General features: G+C 37.0%; 1 protein-coding gene across 5 annotated transcripts; it reads right to left on the reverse strand.

Annotated features, from left to right (window-relative positions):
- Nucleotides 1-1186: 1186 nt before the first annotated feature.
- LOC106172266 (voltage-gated potassium channel subunit beta-2-like) lies at nucleotides 1187-27657 on the reverse strand. Of its 5 annotated transcripts, XM_086995411.1 has the most exons (16): nucleotides 27507-27657; nucleotides 19482-19616; nucleotides 15248-15982; nucleotides 13537-13580; nucleotides 13002-13039; nucleotides 11279-11358; nucleotides 10882-10926; nucleotides 10098-10142; nucleotides 9675-9805; nucleotides 8352-8441; nucleotides 5565-5650; nucleotides 5066-5186; nucleotides 4640-4734; nucleotides 4250-4370; nucleotides 3910-3998; nucleotides 1187-3676 (listed from the first exon to the last, which is right to left on the reverse strand). In XM_086995411.1, exons 3-16 carry the CDS (start codon nucleotides 15334-15336, stop codon nucleotides 3584-3586), a joined length of 1167 nt encoding a protein of 388 aa, XP_086851537.1. In that variant the 5' UTR covers nucleotides 15337-15982; nucleotides 19482-19616; nucleotides 27507-27657; the 3' UTR covers nucleotides 1187-3583. The 5 variants fall into 5 exon arrangements, with proteins under 5 accessions (XP_086851537.1, XP_086851538.1, XP_086851542.1 ...); XM_086995412.1 differs by lacking the exon at nucleotides 15248-15982; XM_086995416.1 differs by lacking the exon at nucleotides 8352-8441.
- Nucleotides 27658-27753: the final 96 nt, after the last annotated feature.

Below are 27753 nucleotides of genomic sequence, written 5' to 3' on the forward strand. Positions count from 1 at the left end.
TCAAACATCTATAAAAATGCATACCTAAAGTGATGTCTATCACAGGCGCTAGGAGTGAGAAAACCTTGGCACTCGCTATACATATACATATATATATATATATATATACATAAAAGAGAGAGATATGTGTAAACCAACGTGTATAGCCGGCATACACACCGTCCACCATAACATTAACTGCAATATGGATATATATGTAAAAACAGTTTACTACAGGAAATCTTGCCAAAACCTGCATCAACGGCATCAATTTATCACACAGTGTGTCCTAACCTAACAGTATATCACCTTTAAAACTAGACCTGTTCCAAAACAACATGGTCGACCTCGACCAACCGTATATTATCCCAATATGTCCGACATTGTTCACTTATACCCAACACATTCAAATTACTGTCTTGTTTATAAGCAAAACATTTAAAATAAAAACACTCTTACAACATTTTCAAGTGACGTTAAACAGGGCATCGTCTCCTAAGAGAGATCTACGCTGTTCGTCTGCGAGCATTGTTGTATTCACAATCGATAAACATTCCAAATATTCTCAGTATGTAGCATGCGGGTGGAAAAAGCATACATTCAACGTAATACCCACTTAATCTGAATTAAAGAACCATTAAAATCTTCAGCAATTCACATAAAATTGTAAGTCAAACATTTAAAGACTCTAGAAAATTCTAGAAAGAAATAGGAAGCCAATTCCCAAACAGATAAATAAGCACAATTGCAACCTTTTATACACATTAAGGGTGACACTGAAGTACAGAAAACATGACCAATTTAATCAGGGACCACAAAAACAGCAGTTACAAGATGACAAATTCTGGGCAATGAGAAATAAAAATATTTTGTTTAACACTGGTGACAATAAATTTCACATGCAAGATTGATATGTGCGCAATTTCTTAATAGAGGAAACAAACATAACTGATCTTCTATTATACTCAACAATCAGGAGAACAAAAATTTCCAAATGGTAACCACAACAAATATCATATGTAAAATACCAAAACAATGGCAAAATTTACTGTTCAATGATAAAGCAATATGGCAAAGAAATCTATCTCTATAAAATTAAATATTATGAAATACAAGCAGTTGAAATATATATATATATATATATATATATATATATATATATATATATATATATCTTAAACTACAACAAAACTATTGCACATTTCTAAACAATAATGTATCACCCGATGCATTGCACTCCCAGTTGCACAGTGTGCTGTATATTTATATCAGCAGTGTAACATCATAATAGCAATGTGACATCACAACCAATGCTGTAAGTTATTGTGATATCATTTCAGCAGTATGACATTACAATCAGTGTTTTAAGTTACTTGTGACATCATCACAACAGTGTGACAAAATACAGTACTGAAAAAAAGTGACTTCCTTTGAAGGTGTGACATCATATCTGATGTCATAATGTCATGATCAAAGTGTGACATATTTTCAGTTCCAATGACATTTCTATTTGCGACTTCATATATTCCCAGCGACATGATGTCACAAAATGATGTCACACACTGTTGTAGTGTTCAAGATGTCACGCAAGTCTGGCATCAGTGTCTGGTCTCCCACCAGTGTTTGACTGAGACAAATTTTCATCTTCCACAACACCTAAATAGTGTTTGATTGTCAGTCACTGAAAACCAATTATTGAGAAAAACTGCTCATAACTTGGAGATTGCAAATACATCAAACTATGGTGTGTTTTTTTTCTTTTTTTTTTTTTTTTTACATTTCTCCTGCATTTTATCATCAGTCCAATAGATCGTCAGTCAAGCCAGGAAGTTGGTATTAGTCCATGTTTTTCCTACCTCCTTTTTGAAGAGAAGCCTTGCGAGCAGGGGACATCTCCAATGGCATGAAAACCAGCAGCTTTAAGTCAATAGAACAACAATGAAATCTGACATTAAATCATCAAAGTCAAAATATTTGATATATCTCAGGGTTTTTTTTCCTACTGTAGTCCATACACAGCTGGACATATCTACAAACTATGTACCATCTGAGTGCTTTTCTATATTTGAGTCTTTCTTAAGATAAATATGTTCTTTTTTCTTTAATCATACCATTTAAAATTTCTAAACCAAGTTCTTTGGTCACACATTATCTGTGTACACATATGTAGGAGCCCACACACAAGTATAAATCCACAAAATCCACACTGTGCCTAAATCTAGATCAATAAAAAATGCCAGCACAGTGAGTTTGACTGAAGATGGCAGCACTGTGCCTGTAGTATGTCATCTCAACCATAGGTGGCACTCCAATCCTGGCAGTGTTGTTACTAATCCCTTTCTGTTCTTCAGTCAACACAGGCCCGTAGCCAGCAATTTCAAAGGGGGGGTTCTTTTTCTGAAAAAGTGGACCTTTTACCATATAATTCCCATGTACCTAGGTCAAATTTTACCCAGAGTGGACCTTTTCCAGCAAAAAGGGGGGTTCTTTCGAACCCCCCGAACCCCCCCTGGCTACAGGCCTGCAACAAAATGAGTTTTCCACACCTCTAAATATCAGGGATGAGACTGCCATTTAGTTAAAAAGTCATATGGCTGCCTAGGCCAATAATATTTTTGACTCCCATAAAGTCAGAAATCTGCCGACAGTTAGAAAAAATCTCATCCCTGAACAAAGGAGTAAACCCGGTGAACTTGTGTGCATTGACTTCCAATCTGTGTCTAAATACTCACACATATAAACATCAAGTCTCGTTTGTGCTACAATGCTGTGATGGAGAACTGAGTATGGCTCCTGAGTTGCATGTTAACAACCTCGGTCCATCACCTACATCTAGCTCACACCATACCTAGAGAATTCACAAACTGAAAACCTGTCTTCAAAAATGTGAGGATAGTGTGACACACGTCATATGGTGACAATGTGACAAGGAAAACATCCAGGTACTTCTTCAGTAGGTGTCAAGTGTAGAAATGGAAAAGAAAATTCAATGTGACTCTGGGAAAATATCCTTTTCTTCTCTGGCCCGAGGCGCATCATACTGACGGTTATGAATGTGTAAACAAACTGTGGCACAACAAATAAATAGTGTTAATTATCCCAGGAAAGTAAACATGTGCTTTGAGATATCCAGCACAAAACAAATAACAACCAAGGTCCTAGTAAGGAACTGCACTGCTGAAGGCCTGGACTAAAGGTTTTGGATATGCTGTCACTTACGACATCATTAAAAAGTCATTTTGTTCAAAGGTACAAGTAGATGACCAACTAAACGTGCCATGGCACTGAGAGAGAGTTCACTCACTCACACACACACTGGGAAACTTGCTGATCAATCTGTACAGTCTGTAAGTCCTCAGTGTCAGTTCAAATACACAGACAAACCTGCAGATCAGCCAGTTTGAGAGATTTCTCCCTGGTGATTGTCACTTCACACAGTGAACAATGGCAGTGTATTTACAACAAAGTCCAAGACAACCAGGCATGGTGCTCTATGTCAAGATAAAACACACACTTGATTTTGTCCGTCTTTTTTGGCTGCCAACATGGCTGCACGTGCGCTCTTGCGCTGTGGTTCTGGTCGAGGCTGCGCTTCCGGCTCTAGTCACCTGTCCCGAGGCTCTTTCTTATACGTGGGGCGGTTGCCGAGGACCTTATCTAGGTCAGCCAAGATGGGAGGCGTCAGTTTTGGGATGACCTAGCGAGTGACACACACAAAATAAAAGATATCAAAATAGTTTTGGGATGACATAGAAAGTGACAAAAAAAAAAAAAAAAAAAAAAAAAAAAAACTATAATACTTCTATCACGTGACATTATTGAACTTTATCATCTACCTTACTACCAATAATGAAGGAGAAACTCTCTTTATAAATATCTATCACAGTGTGTTAGATGTGACTGTACTGGATGTGTTAGGTGAGATGTTACCTGCAATGCCTGGATATCTTCGTACAATTGATCCACAGAAGCTGCTCCCAGCAACACACACTGAACATTCTCATTCTTCAAACACCAAGCTACAAATACAGTGACACATACTGCATAAACATAGCACTGGATGGGAGCTCAATCTGAACTTAGATAAATTAGGCATATAGGCAACTGATTAAGTTTGAAATCTCTTTATTGCTATCTATTAAACTTCTGGTCCACATCTGACCACATTAAATTAAATCAAAATAAAGAGAAAGAAAGAAAAGAAGTTTATTTTTCAGTTTTTTTTTTACAATTTTAAATATTAAAATATATATGTATTCAGGCATCTCACCAATAGACAGCTGGGCTAGTGTACATCCCAGTTTGTCTGCAATCCCTGCCACCTCTCTCAGCTTAGACTGCTGTCTTCTCCCCTCCTCACATAGAATCTTATCTTTCAGCCAGCCATAACCCTGCAAGACATATTGTATTGTAAAACTGTGTGTATGTGTGCATGCCTGCGTGCGTGCATGTGTGAAAAGCCATAGCCGAGCAAGACACGTTGTATTGTACACAGGTGTGTGTGAATGTGTGCATGCAAGTATAATTGCATGCATGCTTGTGAGCTTGTTTAATGCACCTTTTAAGATTAAAAAAAAAAAAAAAAAAAACAATAATTCTCATATCTCATAACCAGACGTCTCATTGTCAATCTGTCTTGTAACAGTGTGCCTCCACTTACCTTGGTGGCTGCTCTGGAGTAGATGGGCACTCCATCATCATATTTCCCAGTCAGAATACCACAAGCTAGAGGAGACCAGGTCATGGTACCTATACCTGGAGACACAATGACTTTATAACTGATTCAGATGTAAAATAATAATAATAATAATAAATAAATAAATATGTAAATAAATAAATAAAAAACAATTCATGAATGCACCCATTAATTTGCTTTGAATTTCTAAAAGGTAGCAAATCAAACACTGGAACCGCATTTCTTGGACTGACTTTGGAATTTTGATTTTTTAATTGGCCACAACAGGGACGATACAATAAACCTTGTGTATTGTTCCAGCGCCATAAAGTAGTAGGCAGTGAATTTAAAATTTTTAAAATACTCAGTGGATTGGTGCATTTTTTTCTCCACTAGATGTCCATTTGTTACCTATTTTGTTGTACAGCTCTGGCATGCTTAGTTCCACTTTTTCACGCTGGAACAGGTGATACTCCGCCTGCTCTGCAATTGGTGGAATCAAGTTGAACTGACGGGCCACAGAGTGGGCTTCCTGAAGAGAAAATTGGACAATTAATTTTTTTATCTGAAACAATCAAGTGTGTACAAATTAGGCATAAGTAAAAGAAAGCAGGCACATCTACCTCACTGTCGCATCCACCACACTGTCACACCTAACGCAATATCACACTTTACACACTGTCACATCATACTTAACTAACTGCCACAGCTAACACACTGTCACACCCAACACATTGTCACAGCTAAACACAGTCACACCTACCACAATATTACAGCTAACACACTGTCACACCTAACACATTGTCACAGCTAACATGGTCACATCTACCACAATGTACCAGCTAATACAGTCACATCTAACACACAGTCACACCTACCACAATGTCACAGCTATCACACTATTACTTACCATAATCTCCATGGCATTCCACCTGGATGTTCCCCAGTACATAGCCCAGCCCTGATTGATCACATGAGTGAAAGCACGCACAATTTCTGGAAAAATGAGACATCAAACAATCACTTTTTATCACCAACTATGTCTCATTCACTTCCAAACCTACTGAAAAGACAAACGACACAGCCAAATATTCGTAGGGTTTCGGTGGAGGAAAACAAACAAATAAATTATTCAAGGTCAAGTTCACATTCATCATTTCCAGATGAGTCATTTGAGAAAATCACATGCACAGAAAATATGACCATAAGAAAACGAGTTAAAGTGTAAGTGTCATGCATTGTGCTGGGACCCTATGGGAAATGATAAAAAAGATTTACAATAAAATGCATCATTAACATAAGCCACTGATGAAGTGTTATTTTGTGTCTTCAAAATCAATTAACATATCATTATGCATGCAAGAAATGAGATCTCTGAGAGTCTCCAGACTATTTTTTTTTTTCAAATTACAGTAATATATCACAAAAATATAATTGTAATCCTTGGCTAAAACCAGCCCAAGGCTTTATATATACAGTGGCAAATAGTAATAAAGAATAAAAAATAATCAAATATGATTGGTAAAAATGACTATCCTAGGGAATAACTATAAAGTTGAAAAGGTAAAGGTCAGCAAACATACATATACTTGAAATCTAAAAGGTGCTAGTATAGTGCAGGCTCGTAGAAAAGGGGGGGGGGGGGTAGGTTAAGAGCATTTTAGGGAACCCCCCTTTCAGTGAGGGAAAAGGTCAGCTCTGAATCAAAATTTGATCTAAGTTCCATGTCACTTATCAAATGCAAGTGGAATCAACAAAGGTCCATTTTTAAAAGAAAAAGACCCCTCCCCCTTATTGAAATTGCTGGCTACAGATCTGTAGAAACCAATACAGTACCATGGCCAGCAGTGGACCTGTGTACAGAGGCTATTCTGTAGGCCCTTATTGAGACTAGACTGTGCTATGACGTATATAGGAGAGTGTTATCAGTAAATACATATCAATGAAAAGATAAGGTATGTAACTTACAAAAATACATAGTGAAACAGACCAAGATCAAGATCAAAGTCAAAACATATCCTTTGTCACAGGTCAGTGCAAACATAATTCACAAATATATACAATATTTCATCAGTTTCAACCAAAGAGCTACAGGACTGTGGTAGACACGGACACACAGGACACTGCTACTGTAGTTTTTCTAGTTCCAGAGTTCTGAGCGGTGGTTACTCCCTGCTTAATGCCCCTATTTCACACAGACCACGAATCCCATGAATCACCAGGAATTGACAAATATCAGGATTCTTGGTTAAATCGTAATCAGTTCGTGAAGTTCTTAACAGATTCGTATATATTCGTGGTCAGTTCTTGCAATTCTTGATCAATCATGATTACGATTCAACCACGAATCCTGAAATTTCACTAGTGGGCTGGATTTGGTCTTAAAGTGAAATTTAAAAACACTAGTGATCTTACATGATCTTAACCATTACAGCAGTAGTCTTAAAATGGACTGAATCTGCTTTTAAGTTCAATAATGATCTAACGTGTACTTAAGTGGTCAAGCAGTTTCCTCCCCTCACAATAGAGGACACCTCTGCTCACAATGGGAGAATGTGTAAGGGTGTAAAGGGAGACAACTTATTGGCTGTTAGGCCAGAAATGGTCTTACTCATGGTTTAAGATCATGTAAGACTATTTGTAATCTTAAATTGCACTTTAAGACCAAATCAAGCCCACTAGTGTTTGTCAATTCCTGGCGATTTGCAGGATTCGTGGTCTATGTGAAATAGGGGTATAACGGAGAATACAAGCACCATCAGTACTCAGGAATGGCAAGTTAAAGATGACACAACACCCAATAAATGGAAAAAAAGCTGACGTTTACAAGAACACTGATGGGAGATTTTATTTTGGGATGAAAGAGGAACTGTCCACAGTTTTACTCAAAGCCTATTCCCATGAATAGTTTTATTCCGTATATGATACTTCATAATTAGCAAGAGCACTAACTTCTGAAGTTTTTTTTTTTTACTATTATAAAATAATCATTAAGTGAAGGTGGCCTTGTCCCCAGATACAATATTTCCCAGTCAATCTGAAGATTAAATAAAATTAATCTGACATTCATATAATTATACCTGTATAAATGCTTTTAAGTTTTCATTGTTGAATAGCATCAGCTTTTTGATTGGTGTGAAGGGGCACTCAAACACAAACAATATAATTTAACCATTTATCCCTAAGACAATTTTCCTGGTTTGTTTTACTATAAAATATATATTCTATGATAATCCCAACTCCAAGTTCTAAACTCGTGTTTCTAATGTTTTTCACATTTTATCAATGAAACATCATGTGAAACAAAATGTGATTTTTAATATTCAATTTTGCTTAAAGTAACAGGGAAATGTGATATACTCTTGACTTGGTTGGGTTTAAGTTTGTGTCTAAATACACCTTCAATAACTGATAAATGACATTTCATTGTGGGTGTGTCTCTTTAACTCTAAGACTATAACACTGCAGTGACACACACGAATTTATCAATGCCAGGAGGAAACTGAAAGAAAAAAAAAGATCAATAAATGATAAAATATCAAATCATAAAAATCACTCAACAAAATCTTGTAATAACAGCAGTAGCTGAGAAATAAAAAAAAAAGAAGAAGAAACAGTTTATATCCTGTCACCGTAAAACCCTGCTTGCTTGCCGTTGTCTGCCATGACAGTTTTTCTCAAGCAGGGCACGACGTACCTTCCATGTATCGCGGAAACCGAAGCTCCTGGTGTGTCATCTCCCCAGAGACGCTACTATTGGAGCTCCCTTGGGCATATCTATATGCTTCTGCAAGTGCAAAAAAAATTTTCGGAGGCTAACAAAGACGGAGGAAGGCTACCACATGGTTAACACACATGCGCATGCCTGCACGATCAACAGACCTTTGCAAAAGGAGACATTCTGAATTGCAAATGAATCTTTACTGCCATTGCAATGCACATGCATATGTTAATAACACAATTGGTTTGACTGCGCAGCATCTACAAGACAAACTGCAGTTAAAGCTGTGAATACCTGAATGATTCTTTCCCACAAGGAATTTTCCTATTTTTATGCCAGAAAATTAGTTTTCCTTAGAAGGACTGCATGTTCATCTTCAGACGTTTCACAGTATAGGGTAATAATACTTGCATACATACATACAAACAAACATATGTTATAATTCAAGCAAAACATGGTTTTTAACAATTAACAGAAGGCAACAGGTTTGGGGCTGGGGGGGGGGGGGGGTTTACTAGAAGCAAAATGACACTAATCTTTCACAGATTCAAATCATTGAACATGATAACAGTGCAGGCTGACCGAGAAGGAGGCAGTTCAGGACGATGGGATCAAGTGTGAGGTACACATTCCTGAAACAGAACTGGGATAAAGATTTGTTTTTTACTTCATCAGGGGAGTCATGACATTGATTACACACAATCCGTAAGTACATTGAACAGTCAGTTCTGATGACACCACAAACTTATTGAGAAAAATAAAATACAAGTCCATTAGTGCCATTCTACCACCCCAGCTATCATTTGTCGACTTACTGAGATCTCTACATGACAACTGCTGAGTCTTGTTTTAAAAAAAGCAATCATAAATTCCTACTATACACTGACACCCGCAGACAGATATATTTTACCTTACAGGATCATCAATGCCAGACAGGAAATGTCTCGATACATTGTAACACATCGGCTGATCACCATGGAAACCTCTACTTTATTACCTTCCTTCCAGTGAAATCTTAGGACTCATTCCCAATGAAATTGTCATTCTACGTAGATCGATCCAACTCAATGGGGACTCTTGCTGAATGAAACAGTTTAACGTATTTACGTGCCTCATCCTAACATCTTTCTTCTTCAGCCAATTATCACCCCCCCCCAAAAAAAAAAAAAAATTGCCTCACACTTGCCCACAAAGTACCTAGATATTTCATCCTTTCACCTCTCCAACCCCTATACTCCCCCCCCCCAAAAAAAAAAAAAAAAATTACCCTCCCCCCCCTCCCCTTTCACTTTGACCCACCTTCCATGGGTGTCTGCACATCTGGTTTATTGGCAAACACGATGTCCACGTACTCCAGCTGTAGTCTCTCCAGGGACCCCTTCAACCCTTCAATGATATGCTTCCTAGATAGACCCTTCTCCGTCTCCGCCCTAGAAAACACAAGATTCTATTTTACCATGGCCATGTACATGTAACAGAACAGTTTAAATCACATCATCATTTCATTTATATAATAAATCATTTCTAATAAGTGGTCAAGCATATAGGATTTTGGAGATGTCCCAAACAAGTTTGAACTAATATGGGTTGCATCTTCTAGGTTCATGTATTGGAGGCATGGGGTGACTGTTGGACTGTGTCTTTTTCATTCATAACAAAAAGATCTTCACCAAATCTGCTGCATTATTAATAACAGATATAGCAGTAGCTGTGATAACTTACTTTCCTCCCCAAAATATCTTTGTACTGATTATATAACTGGAACGCCTGAAAGGAAAAATAGATAACAAAAATTATTCATATTAGGAATACACTACTACTAAATAGTATAGATAATTTTAAAGAGGGGGGGGGGGGGGCAGTAAAAAACAATAAAAGTCCTTGCCTTGCCTTATGTCTATATGTGTATTTTATTCATTTTTCTGATGCAAAGGAAAGATGGAATAACCCCCCCCCCCCCAATTAAGGAGTGCTTTTCTTTGCCATTTCTAACCTCTCGCTCCAGGGCCGTTTGCTTCCCCCATGAATCCACATGAACTAATGTGATCAGAGTTCACCAGTTATTTCTGACTACACAAATTACGTGGTACCTCAACAACATGTTGGCAAAGTAAAGGGCTCTAGCTTCAGGTATTCAGCTTGCTTACAAAAATAGACCCCACAGCCAAGGGGCACAGCAGTGATGTTACATAAGACATAGGCATATGGTATACATATATATGTACATATATACATAAACAGGTTGATGAAAATAACTAGAACGTCAGATGAGGTAATAATTATTATATAATATAATAAATAATAATATTATTAACTGTATTTATTTGAACTTTTCAATGGGGGAAAATATGAATTTCATAGATATTGCTTTTTTTTAGTCACAGTTACTTTAAAAAAAAATATTCCTAAGGAGAAAGGGAAAAAAATCCATCCCTGTTGATGAAGAGTGTACGGAGCAAAAGAAAAGCTTTGCTCTCAGAAGATAAAATGACGACAAAACACTCACCTCCAACCTTTTTTCTTCAATATTTTACCAAGCACTATTTCCGCTCTGGAATAAAACAATGAAGTAATCATTGAAAAATTTTTCAATGTTTGTGGGATTCAAAAATGAAAAAAATAAATAAAATAAAATAAAATTAAGTAATTCATTGAATCTGATAATGCAACCTTCACTATATCTTCATTTCACTCCAAGTTATTTGAACATTAAATATAAATGTTTCAGTCAATTTTACACTTTCTCAGTTATACACTATGGTATTTTACATTATTATTTAGTGCATATATAACTTGAACATGATCATAATATGATCATAATTGGCTCTCCCTGAGTTAAAGATACTACTTCTTTACTGTCTGGCACTTTGCCAAGTTCATTAAATGACAGTATCGTGACCTACTTTCCACCGGCATACACCTCAGCAGTATCGAAAACATTTATTCCACTGTCATAGGCCAACGTCACCATTTCCTCCGCCATCTGTAAGTGAACAGAATGTTGTTCAACTCAGTATTTCATAAGAGAGACTGGAAATTTGTGTGACAAGTGCTTGGCGAAAAATATCACGATGCGCGCGCGCGTACACACACACACACATTCACACACACACACACACACACACACACACACACACATACACACACACACACATTCACACACACACACACACACACACACACACACACACACAAATCCAATTTGGCAAAGGTAAATTTTTATCAATTCACCAATTTTCATCAAATTCACCTCTGACAAACCAGTTAAAATGTCAGATTTGTCTAAAATATAGCAGCTATTTTCCCCCTCGGAAATTTCAACCTAGAGTAAGCTAGACCTGGTATTGGTAGAACATTATCCTGGGAAACATTTCCAGAATTTCCAGGTAATTCCTTCAGGTGATCCACGCTATGATTAAAGGGCTAAGCAAGTGTACCTACATAGTACACACCAGCTGATAGCATGTCTATTGGAGAACAGATTCATGTCTTAGATAGCACAAACAGGGGAAACGAGATGACCCAAAAGCATGGGACATTTTATTAATCTCGACACATTACGGGACTGTGTAGGCTTGAACTTGATTTTTATGTGGGGTTAAGAAAAATGTCTGCCAGAATGGCTGGATCTGTTTCTGCCAGGAAGCTGGTAATTCATAGTAAACTATAAAGCCTGAAAGAGCCAGTATATTATAATATCAGGTGTGTGTGTGTGTAGGGGGGTGGGGGGTGGGGGTGAAGGGCGCAAGTAAAATTTTATTTCAAGCTAAGGAGCAGGGCTTCATGTGGCAGAGCCACAATGTTTTTATCATTATTATATTTTTTTAAAATTTGTGATCATTATCTCTAACTACATTTTTCTAAGTTGTTTCTCATTTCACAAGGTGAGCTGCAAGACCAAATATCAGCCAGCCATCCAGGCACAGAAATGAATCTTTTGAATTGGCTGTTATACATATATATATCTGACACAAGATATGACTGAAGCTAACAGCCTTTAGCTACTGCACAGTGATACATATTTCACAAACATCACATCACATGAGAGGAAAATGATCAATTGATCACAGGCACCAGGGTTCTCATGATCTGAACACAGAAATGGTTTCTTAGGACAGGTTCAGATTCACACATCGCACTAGATGGGGCGGTCCAACTCTGCAGGGGATTCTTGCTAAAGTGCAATCGGTAGAATCAGCTTAATTAACACGAGATAGTTAATTACCCCGTAGCTGACTGAGGAGGCATGTCAGACAATTAAGCTCATTCCACTGATTGCACTTTAGCCCCCACCCCCGACAGAGTTAGATTGACCCAGCTAGTACAATTTGTGAATCTGAATGCGGTCTAAGTCTGGCATTGTGCCAATATATATATAGTAACAGGTGCTTGCCTTCAATATACTGATACTTTTTACACATCTGAAACACTTCTCTGGTCTTTCAGATACAAGAACATGAAAAACAAGAACTATATTTAGTAAAAGATGCTTTTTATAGTACTTTGTTATCAATTCTGTTTTCACTTAAAAGAGTTTTTAGTAGTTTAGAAATAAAATAAAAATTCGAACTTCCCTATTTACTAGTTAGTTCATAGCTTAATTCACCTGTTACTATGACAACATACCTCATCTGTGATCTGTGCTCCAAATGTCACCCATGTTCCTGAAAACAAGCAAAAAAATAAATAAACCAACAAACAAATAAAAAAACCAACAAATAAATAAATAATTTAATTAGAATATCAAATTATCAATTTTTCTCATTTATTTTCATTTACTGTTGATGCACTTTTGATTTAAGTGACTCAAATGATACTCTGTACTGGTAACATCATGGACATAGCATCTCACTGAGAATTTATTCTCCACTGACGATCTCATAACGTGACCAAATGTGCCATGATTTTTTTGACATATAAAATCAATTTGTGAACAGATTTCCAACTTCTGAAAACTACCATGTGCCACCACTATACTCTGAGTGCTGGCATTTCACAGTATAGTCTGGACCCAGCATAGAAATATTGATTGTTTCATGGGGTGGATTTACACAAGACTTGGGTCAGTCCTACTTAGCACGGCCCTTCACTGCAGTTTGTGTCCTTAGGCTAAGTTAACCACCGAATTCTTTAAATGTAAACACACTTTTTTTTAACTTACCTAGTCCAACATTTGAAACCTTCAGGCCTGACTTGCCTAGGTTTCTGAAAACGATGATATATATATAATACTTTAAAACTGGAGCACAATATTTAACATCCCATGCATATGACTGGTAAAATAACATATACTTTCCTAGTTTTCTGAAAACAATTATCTAAATACATAAAGGACAACTGAAGTCAAGGCACATATTAAGGATAATATTCTTGGTATTTTGAACTTTTTACAATAAATGTGAATCTTCTGAGAAAGTACAAATTCATAACTTAATATATAAAATCAAGTGAGAGTTTGCAGGATTTGGAGGAAAGTGGGGCCCAAAATAATAGCAGTTCGAGCATGAGGTGAAACAATGAACAAATGCTGACAAATTTTATCCATGGATATTTTTATCTTTTCCAAAGCAATGTTATCACTTTCATTTTTCTGTTTTTTCTTGTCCTCAAAAAGTTTCGGATGGATTTTCCTGAAATTTTTAGGATAGCAAAAATACTTAAATAAAATCAAAATTTCTTATATAAATATATATTAACATTTCCAATCATTTAGATTCAATACTAGTAGAACACTGCAGGTATTTAGAATGGTACTAAAAGGGAAAAAAACATGCCTATCCACAGAAAAACAAGCTGGCTTAAATGTCAGTTTACGCTAACTGTTTAACAAAAATCATGTTCGAAAGCGCCAAGTTTTCTTAACCCTGATGAAGGTCACTGGAAACCATTTGAAACCTGGTCTTCAACGTAATGAGAAAACTCCCGTATCTCAACTGGCACACGCCTCAGGATAATTGGGAATGCTAACAATCTGCACAGACAAGTGCTGGAAATAATCTGGTCAAATTTTCCCCTATCTTCTCTTGCAGTGAGCATAATTTGTGGCCTCCTGAAGCTTCCTGGAATCCTATCGTGGGATAATTAGATATTACCAAGAATTTTGATTCAAGCTGGTCCATGCTGTATTGCCACATTATACATGAGCCCCGGAAATAGCTGGCTATTGACTTCACCTTTCTAAACATTAACAGATGTTTAAAAAATACTAGAATTCTTTCTTATATGTTAAAATAAGCAAAACTGCAATTACCAAGACATAAAATTCCAAGTGATCCGAGCAGTTAAAGCAAAATGTACAGTTTGCCAAGATTCAATCGCTGAAATGAGGTTTCTGAGTAGTAAAGTGAAACATAATAGATATATTTCTTTGAAGATCTAATAGGAATTCCATTTACCATATTCCAAATGATCAATGACCAAATGATCAGGTTCCCACATTTCAGAGGCAGAATTTGCTAAGCAAACATTAGTTTTCCAAGGTGAAATTATATTTCTGTGCAAAAAGTAATGTAGCTCATGAAGGTCAAATTCCAGGAAAATCCCACTATAAGCTAATTATTACTACAAAGACTACATCAGCTACAGTCTATGAAACACCTATGGAGAGTGAAACAGTAAATATTGCTATAAAAATCAATTCCTATTAATGATGTATCAAGTAATAATTTTTTTTCAAAGGCAATATAATATATATATTGTTTTTTATCTCTTTCTCAAACTGCCGTAGTAGCAAAATACTCATGTACAGGAGAAAACATGCATGCATGCCCACACTCAAACATGCACACACATGCAGGTATGCATGCAGATCCACAAATATATAATCTCTTATGTAGAAAAATTTTAACAAGTCAACTGTCTTAACCATTCACCTGTAAAAAGATAGTTGCTTCTTTTTTGCAGCAGAATATTCAAAGAGAGACTCCAGAAATCGGCTCATTTTGACAACCTCAGAAGGCATTTAGGAATATCCAACAGCCACCATACAAGTCCCCTTTTCGTTACATTCAACCCCTGATTGGTTTGTTTACTTATAGGAAACAACACAGTATTTTCTAGATACTCCTATTATCATATGTCTGTGAACACAGAAATTCCAATTGTTATTTTTCTTCAAACACAGAAATTCCAATTGTAATATATGTCTTCAAACACAACAAATCCTATGTTTTATGTCTTGAAATACAGAAAATTCTATTGTTATTTATAGTGAAACACAGCAATTCCAATTGTTATACGTCTTCAGACACAAGTATCCAATTGTTACATGTCTATGAACACAGCGCATTGTCCATATTCAGCATACTAAGAAAAGTGAATAAGTGGTGTCCACAAACCAATAAATCTAGCAAACAGCTTATTTGTTACCAAATTTACAGGAAAAAAAAGGATCAGATATCTGAAGTCTTCTTTCACCCAGTACCACCAGCTTCTTTAGCGTTTGGTGAAAAGCTCCACCAGTAATGTGAGTTTCAAACCAGGCTGAGTGAGACGGGGTCTGTTATTGGTTGGTAGCAGTGCTGTATCTTCCACAGCTGAGGTTCCTGGTGGATTTCCTCATGTCTACAAGACGCATTCACACGGGATCACTGCAGACTGACTTGAGTCTTAAATTTAAACATAGCATCTAACAACAAGTGTCTTTCAACATGGATTAACGGGAATTATCAAATACATTGGGAAAAATCTTATTTTCCAAACTCATGTTTTGTTTTAAAGTCCTCAATCGATTTAAAAACTATGGTATTAAATACTAGCGAGGTCTAGGTCTGATAAGTTAGCAGGTCCTTTTTAGGTGATTAACTTAAAATTCAATCTCAAAACAATAAAATACCGTTAAAAATTTCTCTGAACTTCCCATCAATCTCAAATTCAATGGTAGCTCTATGATATGGGTAAATAAAATGCTTCCTTCACAGATTTTTGAGCTAAAGCAGTCTCAGACCTAGAGTGAACATGTCTTATTACTTACGTTATGAACTCAGTCAATAAATGTTACGAACAGGTGGTGAAAGTGTGGCTACAGCTCTAATACGTGCCACGTAATGTGATTATATACCCTATATATTGAATAATATTGGCCCAATTAAAATCCTATACATTGAGTAATATTTTACTGATAGAATAAAATCTTCCACACATACACATCAGAGCCTTTTTCCCCAGACTGTATTAACAGTTTTTTCTTCACAAGTGACACCATATGCATACAAATATTACCAGTTAAGAAATATTTGAAGACTTGGAGAAAACTCCATACTAGTAAATGTGGTTCAATTAGATAATCTTATAGTACCCCAGTTGCACACAAGTATGTCAATACATCGTAATTCCCTTTAAATTTGTGTTATTTTCTTCAGGCCTGGAATTGCCTGTAAGTATAAACACCAATTAAGACAGATTGCAGTTCAAAATGAAAATTCAACACAAATAAAAATCGTAAGTTTCATAATGGAAGATAGCAACTTACAATGCAACTGATCCAACTTGGATAATCTACATCGACCTTACAAAAATCAAAATGCATTAAACTCTGTGTGGTGCTGTTAATACGTGCCTACTAGCAAGTCCAGATTGAAATCTTCTCCCATCATTTGCCGTTATGGATCTTGGTGACAGGTAACTCAATATTTTTCGCTTGTCTGTTTTACTTACAAAACCAGTCACTTCTAACACTTTATCTATGTGCTGTATTAAACGTATATATTATAACTTGATAGTTGATACAATTGCCCCTCTTCCACCTTTTGCACTAGCCAGAGTATTGTCTCTGTATCAGTGTAAGTCCCCTGTTAGAGAGATTACACATTGTGAACACTCCCAATCAGGGGTTTCCCCAGGATATGGAGTACTAGTACATGGATTCCTAAGAATTTTGGTCATCAATTTACAGGGAGTCCAACTACAAAAATACTGTCACCCCCCCCCCAAAAAAAAAATTCATAAGCCCTCCAGCCATTTTTGAAAAGGTAGGCCATCCTTTGAGCCCAGAGGCCTTCTACATGATGGCAGGACGGCTCCCTGGGAACAACCTAGCTCCCGATAAAATGATATATTTTATAATTCACACTAGCTGTCTGGTCATGCAGGAACCCCAGCAGGTCTCTAGAGGTCTCCAGCACACTGCCGTGTGATCAATTACTGCTGACAGTTAGATCATTCTTCCTTTTACATGAACAGTCATCTTCCCATTACTGTCTGTTGTATCTCCCTAACCTGTCTGGTCACATATGAAAGCCCATAAAACACTGACTGTGATGACAGAAAGAATAGTTGAATATAAAACCTTCTAAAACGCTGTACTAATACGCATGTTACCACTTCTCCAAGGTGTCTCCTCTGATACAATATATATAGCTTTTCACAGCCAGTGATGAAATACAAAATAAAATCCTACAAAATTGTTGTGTACATAAAGCAAACCATAATGGAATAATGAGATTAAAAAAAAAAAAAAAAGCCCCCTAGCCCATCTGTGGAGTATTTCAGTCTCATTCATTCACTTCACTATCTGCATGGTATGAATGAAAATTTCTCCACACTGTCGTCTGCGGGCATGTCTTCCCAACTAAGACATGATGATGGAAACATTCCCAGAGCATGCTGTAGACACCATCCACCATGCCTGAACTCACATTCTGTTCTCTAAAAGGTCAGTTTACACTAAGGGAATCAGCACAGCCCCACTGCTGCAACCTAAGAGTGATCACAAAATTTGAAACTTTTTTTAACCTTCACAGTTTCAAGCTGAACACAATTGTTCTTTTCTTTTATTCTCATACATACCAGTTCAATTTTTATTACAAAATACCAATGAACAGTACTGAGCCCTTTGATGAATTTTTTTCCTTTGCCAATTATTAAACACAAAAGCCTAAGCCCAGTAACTAGTGATAAAAAACCATGCAAAGTTACTCAAAACCAGTGCAAACCAGGCATGCTTCAGAACTGAACCAGGATTTGATAAGTGTAAACCAACCTATAAAACATGCACCTGCAGGTACAAATAAAAAGTTTTTTGGCTGTTGGTTCTGGCTTCCCGCTGAGAGTTAACATATCAGACAATCTCTGTTTCTTGTTGTATAAACACCCAGGTGATAGCCGCAGGTGAAACAGAGCAGAGGAATGAGCTTTATGTGCCAGCTTAGTACACGTATGATCAGAGAGACGGCTGCAGGACTGGGTGGGAGAGCTACAAGGTTATGTCTGACAACGACCCCAATGTTTTTCTTCTTCCACTACACCCTGATAAAACACCGACCCTAACAACTATGAGCTGCTGTACAAGGTGGTGTCTGACATTGACCCCAATGTTTTTCTCTCTCTAATTCTCCTACATCCAGATAATTCACTCTGATTCTGACAACTTTGAACTTCTATCTTAATATTTGTTAGCGTGTGTTCAAATGGCTCGATCACTTCTCCAGACATGAGCCTAGGTTATAAAAAAAACCTTGGAACATTTTTCATGGGACCCAACACCTAACCTTGACGAATCTCAGGAACCATCAGAATTGAATTTAAAAAAGCAGATTTCTGCTTTTCCATAGAAAAAGCTCATGTCTGCTTCTCAATCCTGATCTGCTTATCTGAAAGTTGAGAACAATTTTACAGCTCAAAATCTTTGTGAAAATGAAGCCCAGGTACAAAGATGTGATCCAGTACATATTTCTTTCAGCACCTCAAATCCTACTACTACAGGATCTAGTGCAGATTTCACACTGTACCTGAGGTCTTATTACTCAATGAGTACTTGATGTCAGGTGCACAATATCAGCTCAGGTAGATGTGTGTAGATAGAGGACTGGAAATAAAACACACCTGAAGGGGAGGCCTCAGCTCTGCTCTCGTACAGATAGTACTACAATAAAACTAGCTTGGTAGTTCAAGACTTCTTTCCAATTTTTTAACACACATAATTTTCTTGCACTCAGTATAAAGCAAGAATTTTTTCACTAAATGAAACCACATATTAAAGGGAACACAAAATTTACAAAGAGATAAACTATGGACTACACAAAGCAGAGAGAGGTAATGACAGATAGTTGATTATAGGGTTGGGGATGGGTGTTTTTTTTTCTTATTTTCATTTTTACTGTCACCTACCTGTATTGTATTAATGAACTCATTTCGCTGACAGGCAGATAGCTGTAGTATCGGTTGTTGTTCAGAAGCATCCAGCAATCGAGAGGCAGGCCGTCACCTGGCGTCCTTGTGGGGGGTATGGGTCAAAGGTCACGCCTTAAAAACAATGAATAAAATAAATATATTTCCAGATATAACTTTGATCAAACAACACCTAACATATTACAAGTATGGTTTTAAAGATGGAAATATGAGAACTTTCCTTGAATTTTTTTTAGAAATCTAATATATGACCAATGATCAAAAATAACCACCAGGTGGCAGTGCTCTAACCAAGACAGGCTAGCTGCATGATATTAGGACATAACCTCATTCAGGGGTTTTTCCAGGATTTGGAGCACAGGGATCCCGATGTGTTGATCTGCACTTTGGTCATGATTTCAGTGTCATGTTCATCTGTCAATCTCATTGCTTTCAGAAAGAGTCCCCATGGAGTTTGTGCACATTAGCCTGATCCATAAAACTCAATGTGAACAGTCCCTGAGTCAAACATTATAAATGTGGAGAAAATACTTTCAATGTATCAGAGACGACAACTGCGCAATCAAGAACAAAACACCCAAAGGCTTTAAAAATATTACATCAATAAATATGATGCACCTTATTACACTGAATTATATTGAATAATTGATGAGCTCATCCTCCGTAGAATCCATTAACAAGGTGAATTCAATACCTGTTGGGAAAGTGCAGGGCGGTTACAATGCCCGTGTGGTGTTAGACTTACTTAAGTATTAATTAGAATAACAAAGAGGAATCACTACTGTTGAGAGGCTGCTGGATTGCCTGGAAGAGCTCAAAGATATTTTTTAAATGAAAGTACAAAATTGGTGAAGGGAAATCTGCAGACCTGGGTGACGAGGGAAAAACAGCAGCCATTTTGTTGCTTTAATAACAGGGATTTTAGCCAGCAATTTGAAAGGGTGGTTGCTTTTTCTGAAAAAGTGGAAATGAGGCCTTTGCATCCCTCAATCAAATTTTTCCCAGAGCGGATTTTTTTCTGACACACTAGAACAGTTCCAAACAAATTTGCTTTTAAACAGATACAAAAGTTTTCTGTTTCAGAGATGAGCTTCAAACAGAACAGAGATAAAAACTTTGTGAACAAGAACAAAACACAATAAGGCTTGTGCAGTTAGAGTAAAACAATTGATTACTTTAATTTTTTTTCTTCCTACACTTGCCAGCAACATCCAACTTTATTATTAACATCCCCACCACACAACTCATTAAAATGATTTGTACATGAGACCTGATTATTAAAATAGCATCTGTTGTAAGTTTCTGAACTGTGTTCGTGAAATTATACCAATGACAGATAGTTATTATAGTTAGTTAGTAGTGATTTTTTTTTAACTGTCACATACTAAGACAACTATACTACTGTAGGCCAAATATCCAAGAGAGAGAGAGAGAGAGAGAGAGAGAATCCCTATCTTCATTATAAACAAGCACATCTTCAGTTTTTAAAATGTCAAGAGACTGTTCAAGTGATTTCACCATAAAAATTCTCACAATCTCCACAGCTCTATAATCCACTATGATCACCTTTAAAGGCGACTTTTATCTCCACACAGCGCTTGAGGAAAATAGGTTAATTCCTTTCATGATCACTTTTTAAAGCCCCAGGATGAGCATCTTTTTCCAAAGAGTACTCCTTTGCCTTGGGAGTTGAAACCCAGACAGACTTTAAAGGAAAGAAGAAGATCCACGACAACGGAAATTCAGTGTGCAGCCCTCTGAATATCAATTACAGGCGGACTGAAGCAGGCACAGAATCACCTCATCAAAAAGTATAGATTTTTTTCCTCGGGTTTCAGGAATTCTATCATTATAGTCAGTCAATTTCTCACCGATATGAAGGGAAATAACAAACAAAAATGTCTTTAAATCCAAAAGATAAAATAAATAAAATTAAGCAGCGATAAAAAAATACAAGATAGCGACTATTAACTTACCAGTACATGATATCAGGGTACATGTTAACATTCCGTGTGGCTTTAACCTTCACAAATATCCACCAAAACGCTCCAGTCTAACCTGGTAGTTAATACACCACAGCTCTAACCCCTCAATCCTAGAACACCGTATATAACGCAAGTCTACTAGATCTACGCTACGTCTGACCCATGCTAAGAATACAGGTAGTATATAGTACCAGTAGAGATGATATATGGTCTACCTCTCACTCCACTCTTAAAGTCACTAATTGGTTGTTTCCATGGTGAAGTCGTTTTCCCTGATCTTCTACTCAATGCTATGAAGATGTGGAGTATGTTGTTCTTGGGTACTTACTAACAACCACTGGGCACTGAGCAATACATCATTCCAGTAACATGATCCACCTTTGATGTTCAACCTCAGAAATCATTTTTTATCATTAATGAGATTTGGATGTTCGTCATTAAATAAAGATTTGCTGTACTAGTATACATGTATATAAATTGTCCTTTTATGTAAGGATATACACATATCGCAAGGAAAATGCTTTACAGTGAACTACAGTAATGATGAGGATGCTGTGGACTACCTAAAAATGTTCCCAACAGCCTGGGTAGCCACATTATTGCACTAGGAAAATGATCTTGCTGTAGCCAATGTACCAGAGAAATGGGTTTACTGTAAATTACCGGTACGAGGTTTTTCTGAGGAAGTGTTTAGTTTTGATCTATGGGTGGTATATGACTGGTGAAACTTATAACTATGTATACTTATGACATGGTCCATCAAAAACTACAGGTTCATTTAAAATATAATAAACATATAAATAATAAAGTAAAATAATATTTGCAAGAAATAACAGACTACAGCACCTTTCTTGTATACACGCATAATAAATAACCTTGCAGGAGATAATGCACTCAACTTTCTACAACTTATAAATCAGATAGAAGTTCAACCATGTAATATCAATATATATGCCCGTCCCCCCTGTGGCAAACTTTCGAAATTTGCTGGATCACCTACCTTTCTTTAAAACCCTCATCTACATCCACCTTTTTTCTCTTTCCTATCTCTTACATAGCCACACATCATATTCATACTTTTCTTTTACTTTTTTTTTATCCCTTTTTCAATCTCTCCAGCAAAGTTGATTTGCTCTAAACGTTAGATAGAGTGAAACTGTCAATGCACGCCAACAAAATTTTCCAACAGAATGTCCTATAGGACAGTGGGACTCTACAGGAACTATACAGGACTCTACAGGAACTATACAGGACTCTATGGGACTCCACAGGGCTTCTACAGATTCCTTTCTAGGTCTTCAGGACCCTTAAGGATTTGGGGCCTTTTTCCTGTAGGACCCTATACGAAATTTCTATAAGGGGATACCTTTAACAATGCCATCTACCCCCCAAACACCACCATAATGAAGATCTAGTATAGCCTTCATCATCACATGATCTCCTAACTCTCCCTGTTATCTAACCCTCATTAACTGTGTTGATATCACTGAGTTCTAGTATAACTAGTATAACATCATCATATGATCTCCTAACTCTCCCTGTCATCTAACCCTCATTAACTCTGTTGATATCAAGGCAGATCAATAGCAGGTATTGATCTGTGGTGTCGGGCTTTCCGTGGGTGTGACTTCTAAATGAACTCCGCATTTCTCCCCAAGAGTTTTAGTGAGTAGTAGCTAGGTCACTGACATTTATCGTGAAATGCCCCTAATAGGACCTTATTATGACAGAGTGTTGTTTTGAGACTGGAAGACTGAATTTTGGCGGCTATCCTTACATTAGTTCTTAATGGGAATTGAGCACCTTGGTGGAGGTCTGTGTGCAATGAGTGCCTTGCAATATTTATTTATTCACTATATATATACCCAATATATATTTTTAATCAATATCATTATAACTACTTATAGTGCAGTGCAGTTAAAAAATTTGTAAGTTCACAATATATTGTAAGCATGTTTGTCTTTGTTTTTTTTATTATATTTACTCACTGACTGTACCTCAAAGTTTGAGGTTATTACAAATTATTTCATCCATAATCTACCATCTTTGGAACTCTCTGTATTATTATTATTATTAGTAGTAGTAGTAGTAGTATCTATTTTATTACCAAAATGAAGATAGTCCTTGGGGACATAAAATACTTCTGCTCAGAAAATTCAACCACCATAAGCAATATAATTCATACGTAGATATGTGTGCTGTTTTGTTAGCTACTGCTGGTGCATAAGCTACATGAATATTCTGCAATAGTTCTGGGGGTATTTGAAGGCAAAGATTTACAGTTTATTTCCTTTCCAGGAATTTCAAAAGAGTCACGTCAGGTCAGTGAGTGTAAATTCTACTTAAATATTATTATATACAGGTTAAATGACAGGAAACTGCTTATTTAATAAATGTCATAACTTGACATGATTTTAATTCTAGAACTACTGTCCTTGTTCAGCACTTGAGCTTCGTATTGGTGTAAAATATTGTGATCTGTGAACAACTGGTATGAACGCATCTGTTATTAATTCATTCAGGCTCGACTTCCTGTGACATCTATTAGATAAAAATAACACAAGTGTTGCCCACTTTAAATGGAACAAAATCATACCTTTTTTAAATAGTGTTCACCTTTTACTTATCCATCCAATTGAATTGCTGCCAGTATATTTTAATTAATTTTTTTAAAGTCAGTAATAGTTCTACTGAATAAAAATAGGAAACAGATCCTCTATAACTACTGACTGTGATGTTATGTCTCTTACTGGAACCTGTACTTGTTCTTGTATGCAGTAATTACTTGAAATTTTCAATGGGGAACATTGTGAATTTTACAGATGTTTTTTTTTTTTTAATCATTATTTCTAATAATAAGAACATTACTATTGAGTGGTAGCAACAAAAATTAAAGCAGACCACTCAATAGTTCTATTCCATCCAGTAAAAGCACAAAAATGCTATATAAAATTATGTACTAGTACCTGAAATTAATTTATCTGACCATTTTTGCCCATCTTAAAAGTTATTTTTGTATTTTACCAACAGGAAATGCCTGATGCTAGGTCCCAGTCAATATCAAATTATTTTATAAAATATTTCTAAAAGCTGATTTTAGTATTTTACTAATAGTTTCGGAGTATAAAAGCAGTAGGACACCTTCAGCTCTGGAAATATAGTATTCTGGCTAATGCTGGGCAGAAAAGATCAGTTTTGATAAATCATTAATCTTTAAATCTGCACCCTGAGAGCCCAAGTTCTCATAAGAATTTATTCTGCTTGCTAATTTCTGCCTTGACTGTTGGTCAATCGATATGTGAAGTAATTTTTCTGATAAAGCTTCAGAAACACCGCAACACAGAACTTCACATAACATATTCTACAACTGAGTATTATCTTAACTAGCGACCATGCAATTAAACGTGGGCTGAATTCACAAGTCCCCCCCCATCCTTTAATGTAACTTTTTTATTACTCCTTTTTCAATTCACTTTCTCACTCTGCTAGGTGGGGAAAGGAGGAGGGGGCAGCAACTTTATTGATCTAAATATGACCCGACATGTTTTTGATTGTGTGTCAAACAAACAGCTTGGGGAGATACTGAAGAAATATTGATCTTGCATATGACCCTCGTAGACTTCAGTCCCGGTTTTGAAAGTTGGAAAGAAAACAAGGACTGGGAAGTGAACCCAAGAAATATTTTCATAACTTAAATCGTTTATTTTTCTACAATTAACCTGTATTTGCAAAGTCCCCAGCATACAATGTACTTCACAAACAGTTCAACAAGAGAGATCAATATTTCCCTCTGGCTCTCCCCTAATAATCAAGGTGTCAGACAATTAAAAGGCTATGGCCATGAGGAGATCAATAGAGTATTGATCCCCGGGTGTGGAGATGACATCTGGCTATGGTGTCAATGGGAACTTAAGCCCTGAGAAGCCACAAGCTGGATTCACGAGGTCAGATCCAGGGGGGGGGGGGGAGGGGGGGGGAGGAAGCCATCTTCTGGGTCTTCTGAAAGATGGTTATAATTTTTAAGTTAATATGATGGACGACGTATAATTATTTTCTGTTAGAAGAGGGTCAAAAATGGAGGATGGATTAACATAGGATAATTTGGAAAACTGTCTGAAAATATCCTGCATCTGCCCCTGTGGCTGAAACTTTTATTCAAAAAATCATGGAGAATAAAAACTGGTTATGTCACTTTTTTTTTTATTGCCCTATTGGTGTTAAGTTAAGGTATATATAATGTTGCATCAAATTAAATGCAGATGAATACTGGCTGTTAAAAGGGTATGCAGTATACCCAATGCATTTCAATATGTAATTAAGATTTCACTACACATAGCAAGCCTGTCTGGTCGCATGGGACTTCCATCAATTACAATAAGTGGGTGGGACAACAGAGAGTTTAGACTGTAAATCATCATCCTGCCTGCAGAAAACACTAGGAACTGAACTAGAGTGTCACATATAGACTAGAAATACACCGTACAATGGGAGAACTATGCTAGTCTGTCATATCAGGCTACCATATCCAAGTACTGCATAATCTGTCACATCTTAACAAGAAATGCGCCTTACAGATGATATCAGATCTCCATCACAATAAGCCATGATAGGACAGGCCTGAGATATTCTGTCACGACTTGACTAGAAATGTGCCTTACAAATGACAATAGATCTCCATTATAGAAGGCTTCCTCCTTGCTCCACACTAGCTTACTAGTAGGTTTAAGGGTGCATTCAGATTCAAAAGTGCAATCAGTGGAGTCGGCTTAATCAGCACACAATAGTTAATTACAGCCTAGTTGCTAAGGAGGCCTATCAGACAATTACTGTAGCCAATTCCATTGGTGGCACTTTAGCCAGAAATCCCTCCACAGAGTTGGATCGACCCAGCTAGTACAATGTGTGAATCTGAATGCTGTCTTATGAGATATTGAATTTTGCATCAGTGCATTACCAGCTCGGAGTGCTGATTGTAATTATGTTTGGCTGCCTGGGGTGCTATTTCACAACACTTGACACCATTCCCCGCTGGCACTAGCTGCCAGAACAGATACAGAGTGGTACTAATTTATTGGAGAATCTGCTTTTTTGATTTTTTTTTTTTTTTTGGGGGGGGAAGGGTAAAAAACATTAGGCCATTCAGCTGCATGATCCTTAGAATAAAGAGGGAATGCACATTACAACCAATCGATGAATAGTCCCTGTACTCAGCAGTACAAAATTCACCAAAATGCAACCTCTTTTGCGCAGTGAAGGGGGATGCAGATTGCCCCTCCTCCATCTTCATCTCCTCTCAAACACACACATACATGCGTGCACGCACACACAAACACACACAAACATACACACACACAGATAACATCAACTACACAATTAGAAAATGGTAGTGAATTGCTTCCTTTTCTGCAAAGTCTACAAATGTACACTTGCATTTGCCAGGGTGGTTTCTGTACCAGCCGAGTGGTTCAAATGAGGAAACAGTTGTTGCAGTTTATTTTCCTCATTCCTTCAAGTTGAACTGACAAGTGAACCCGAGCAAATGTCAGTAAAAGATACACCTTTGGTTTACTTCTTTCTGACGGGATAAGTGCCAGGAATACCTGTACCTCAAATTACAGTACATTGAACCCTTGGCTAAATTCAGCCACATGCAACGCCTGAATTCGCCCCCATGTTTCTCTCTCTTGCTTGTCGTAACATGAACACACGAGCGTGTCATAACACTGTCACTGCCACTTCCCCCATCACTTCCCTCGACCCTTTTCTACGAGGCTACATTACGCTTCTGAACGAACGGACAACAATTCCATTTTCTATTTTATTAAATTGGACATTAGGAAAATATTAGGATAATAACATAAAGAGTAATGCAATTATCACTGTAATGTTTTAAAGAGTGTGCGTTGTGTGTCACAGCCTGTGTGTGTGCATGTAGACGTGTGAGTGCGACTGTGTAAATGAGAGAGAGAAAGAGAGAGAGAGAGAGAAAGAGAGAGAGAGAGAGACTGATTCTGCTTACCTGATTATTCACAAATAGCCAAGTCTATATCTCAGTCTCTCTTCCGAATACATGAACTCCAAATGAGAATGGAATCGCTTTATCGATCGATTCCCTTTTTTCTTGCCGCCATGTTGTTCCAGGGGAATCTCGGCCACTGATTGGCCAATGAGAACCAATCAAATGGAACCAAGACGAGACAAATCCCGATATAGTCTGTTGCGCCATCTATTGATACAAAAGGGAAATTATTCACTTTCGCTTTTGG

The sequence above is a fragment of the Lingula anatina genome, chromosome 9 (genome assembly GCF_051362555.1).
Source record: "Lingula anatina isolate TDL-2025a chromosome 9, LinAna3.0, whole genome shotgun sequence".
Classification (NCBI taxonomy): Eukaryota; Metazoa; Brachiopoda; class Lingulata; order Lingulida; family Lingulidae; genus Lingula; species Lingula anatina.

Bases quoted from the DNA above. Each gene is read 5' to 3' on its own strand.
- LOC106172266 (XM_086995411.1), bottom strand. From the start codon at position 15,336: ATGCCTTCTGAGGTTGTCAAAATGAGCCGATTTCTGGAGTCTCTCTTT. The intron at 9,806-10,097 runs GTAAGTTATCAC...TGTGTTTTCTAG, and splicing joins AAGATATTTTGGGGAGGAAA to GGCGGAGACGGAGAAGGGTC. The intron at 5,187-5,564 runs GTAAGTAATAGT...TTTTCTCTTCAG, and splicing joins GGAATGCCATGGAGATTATG to GAAGCCCACTCTGTGGCCCG.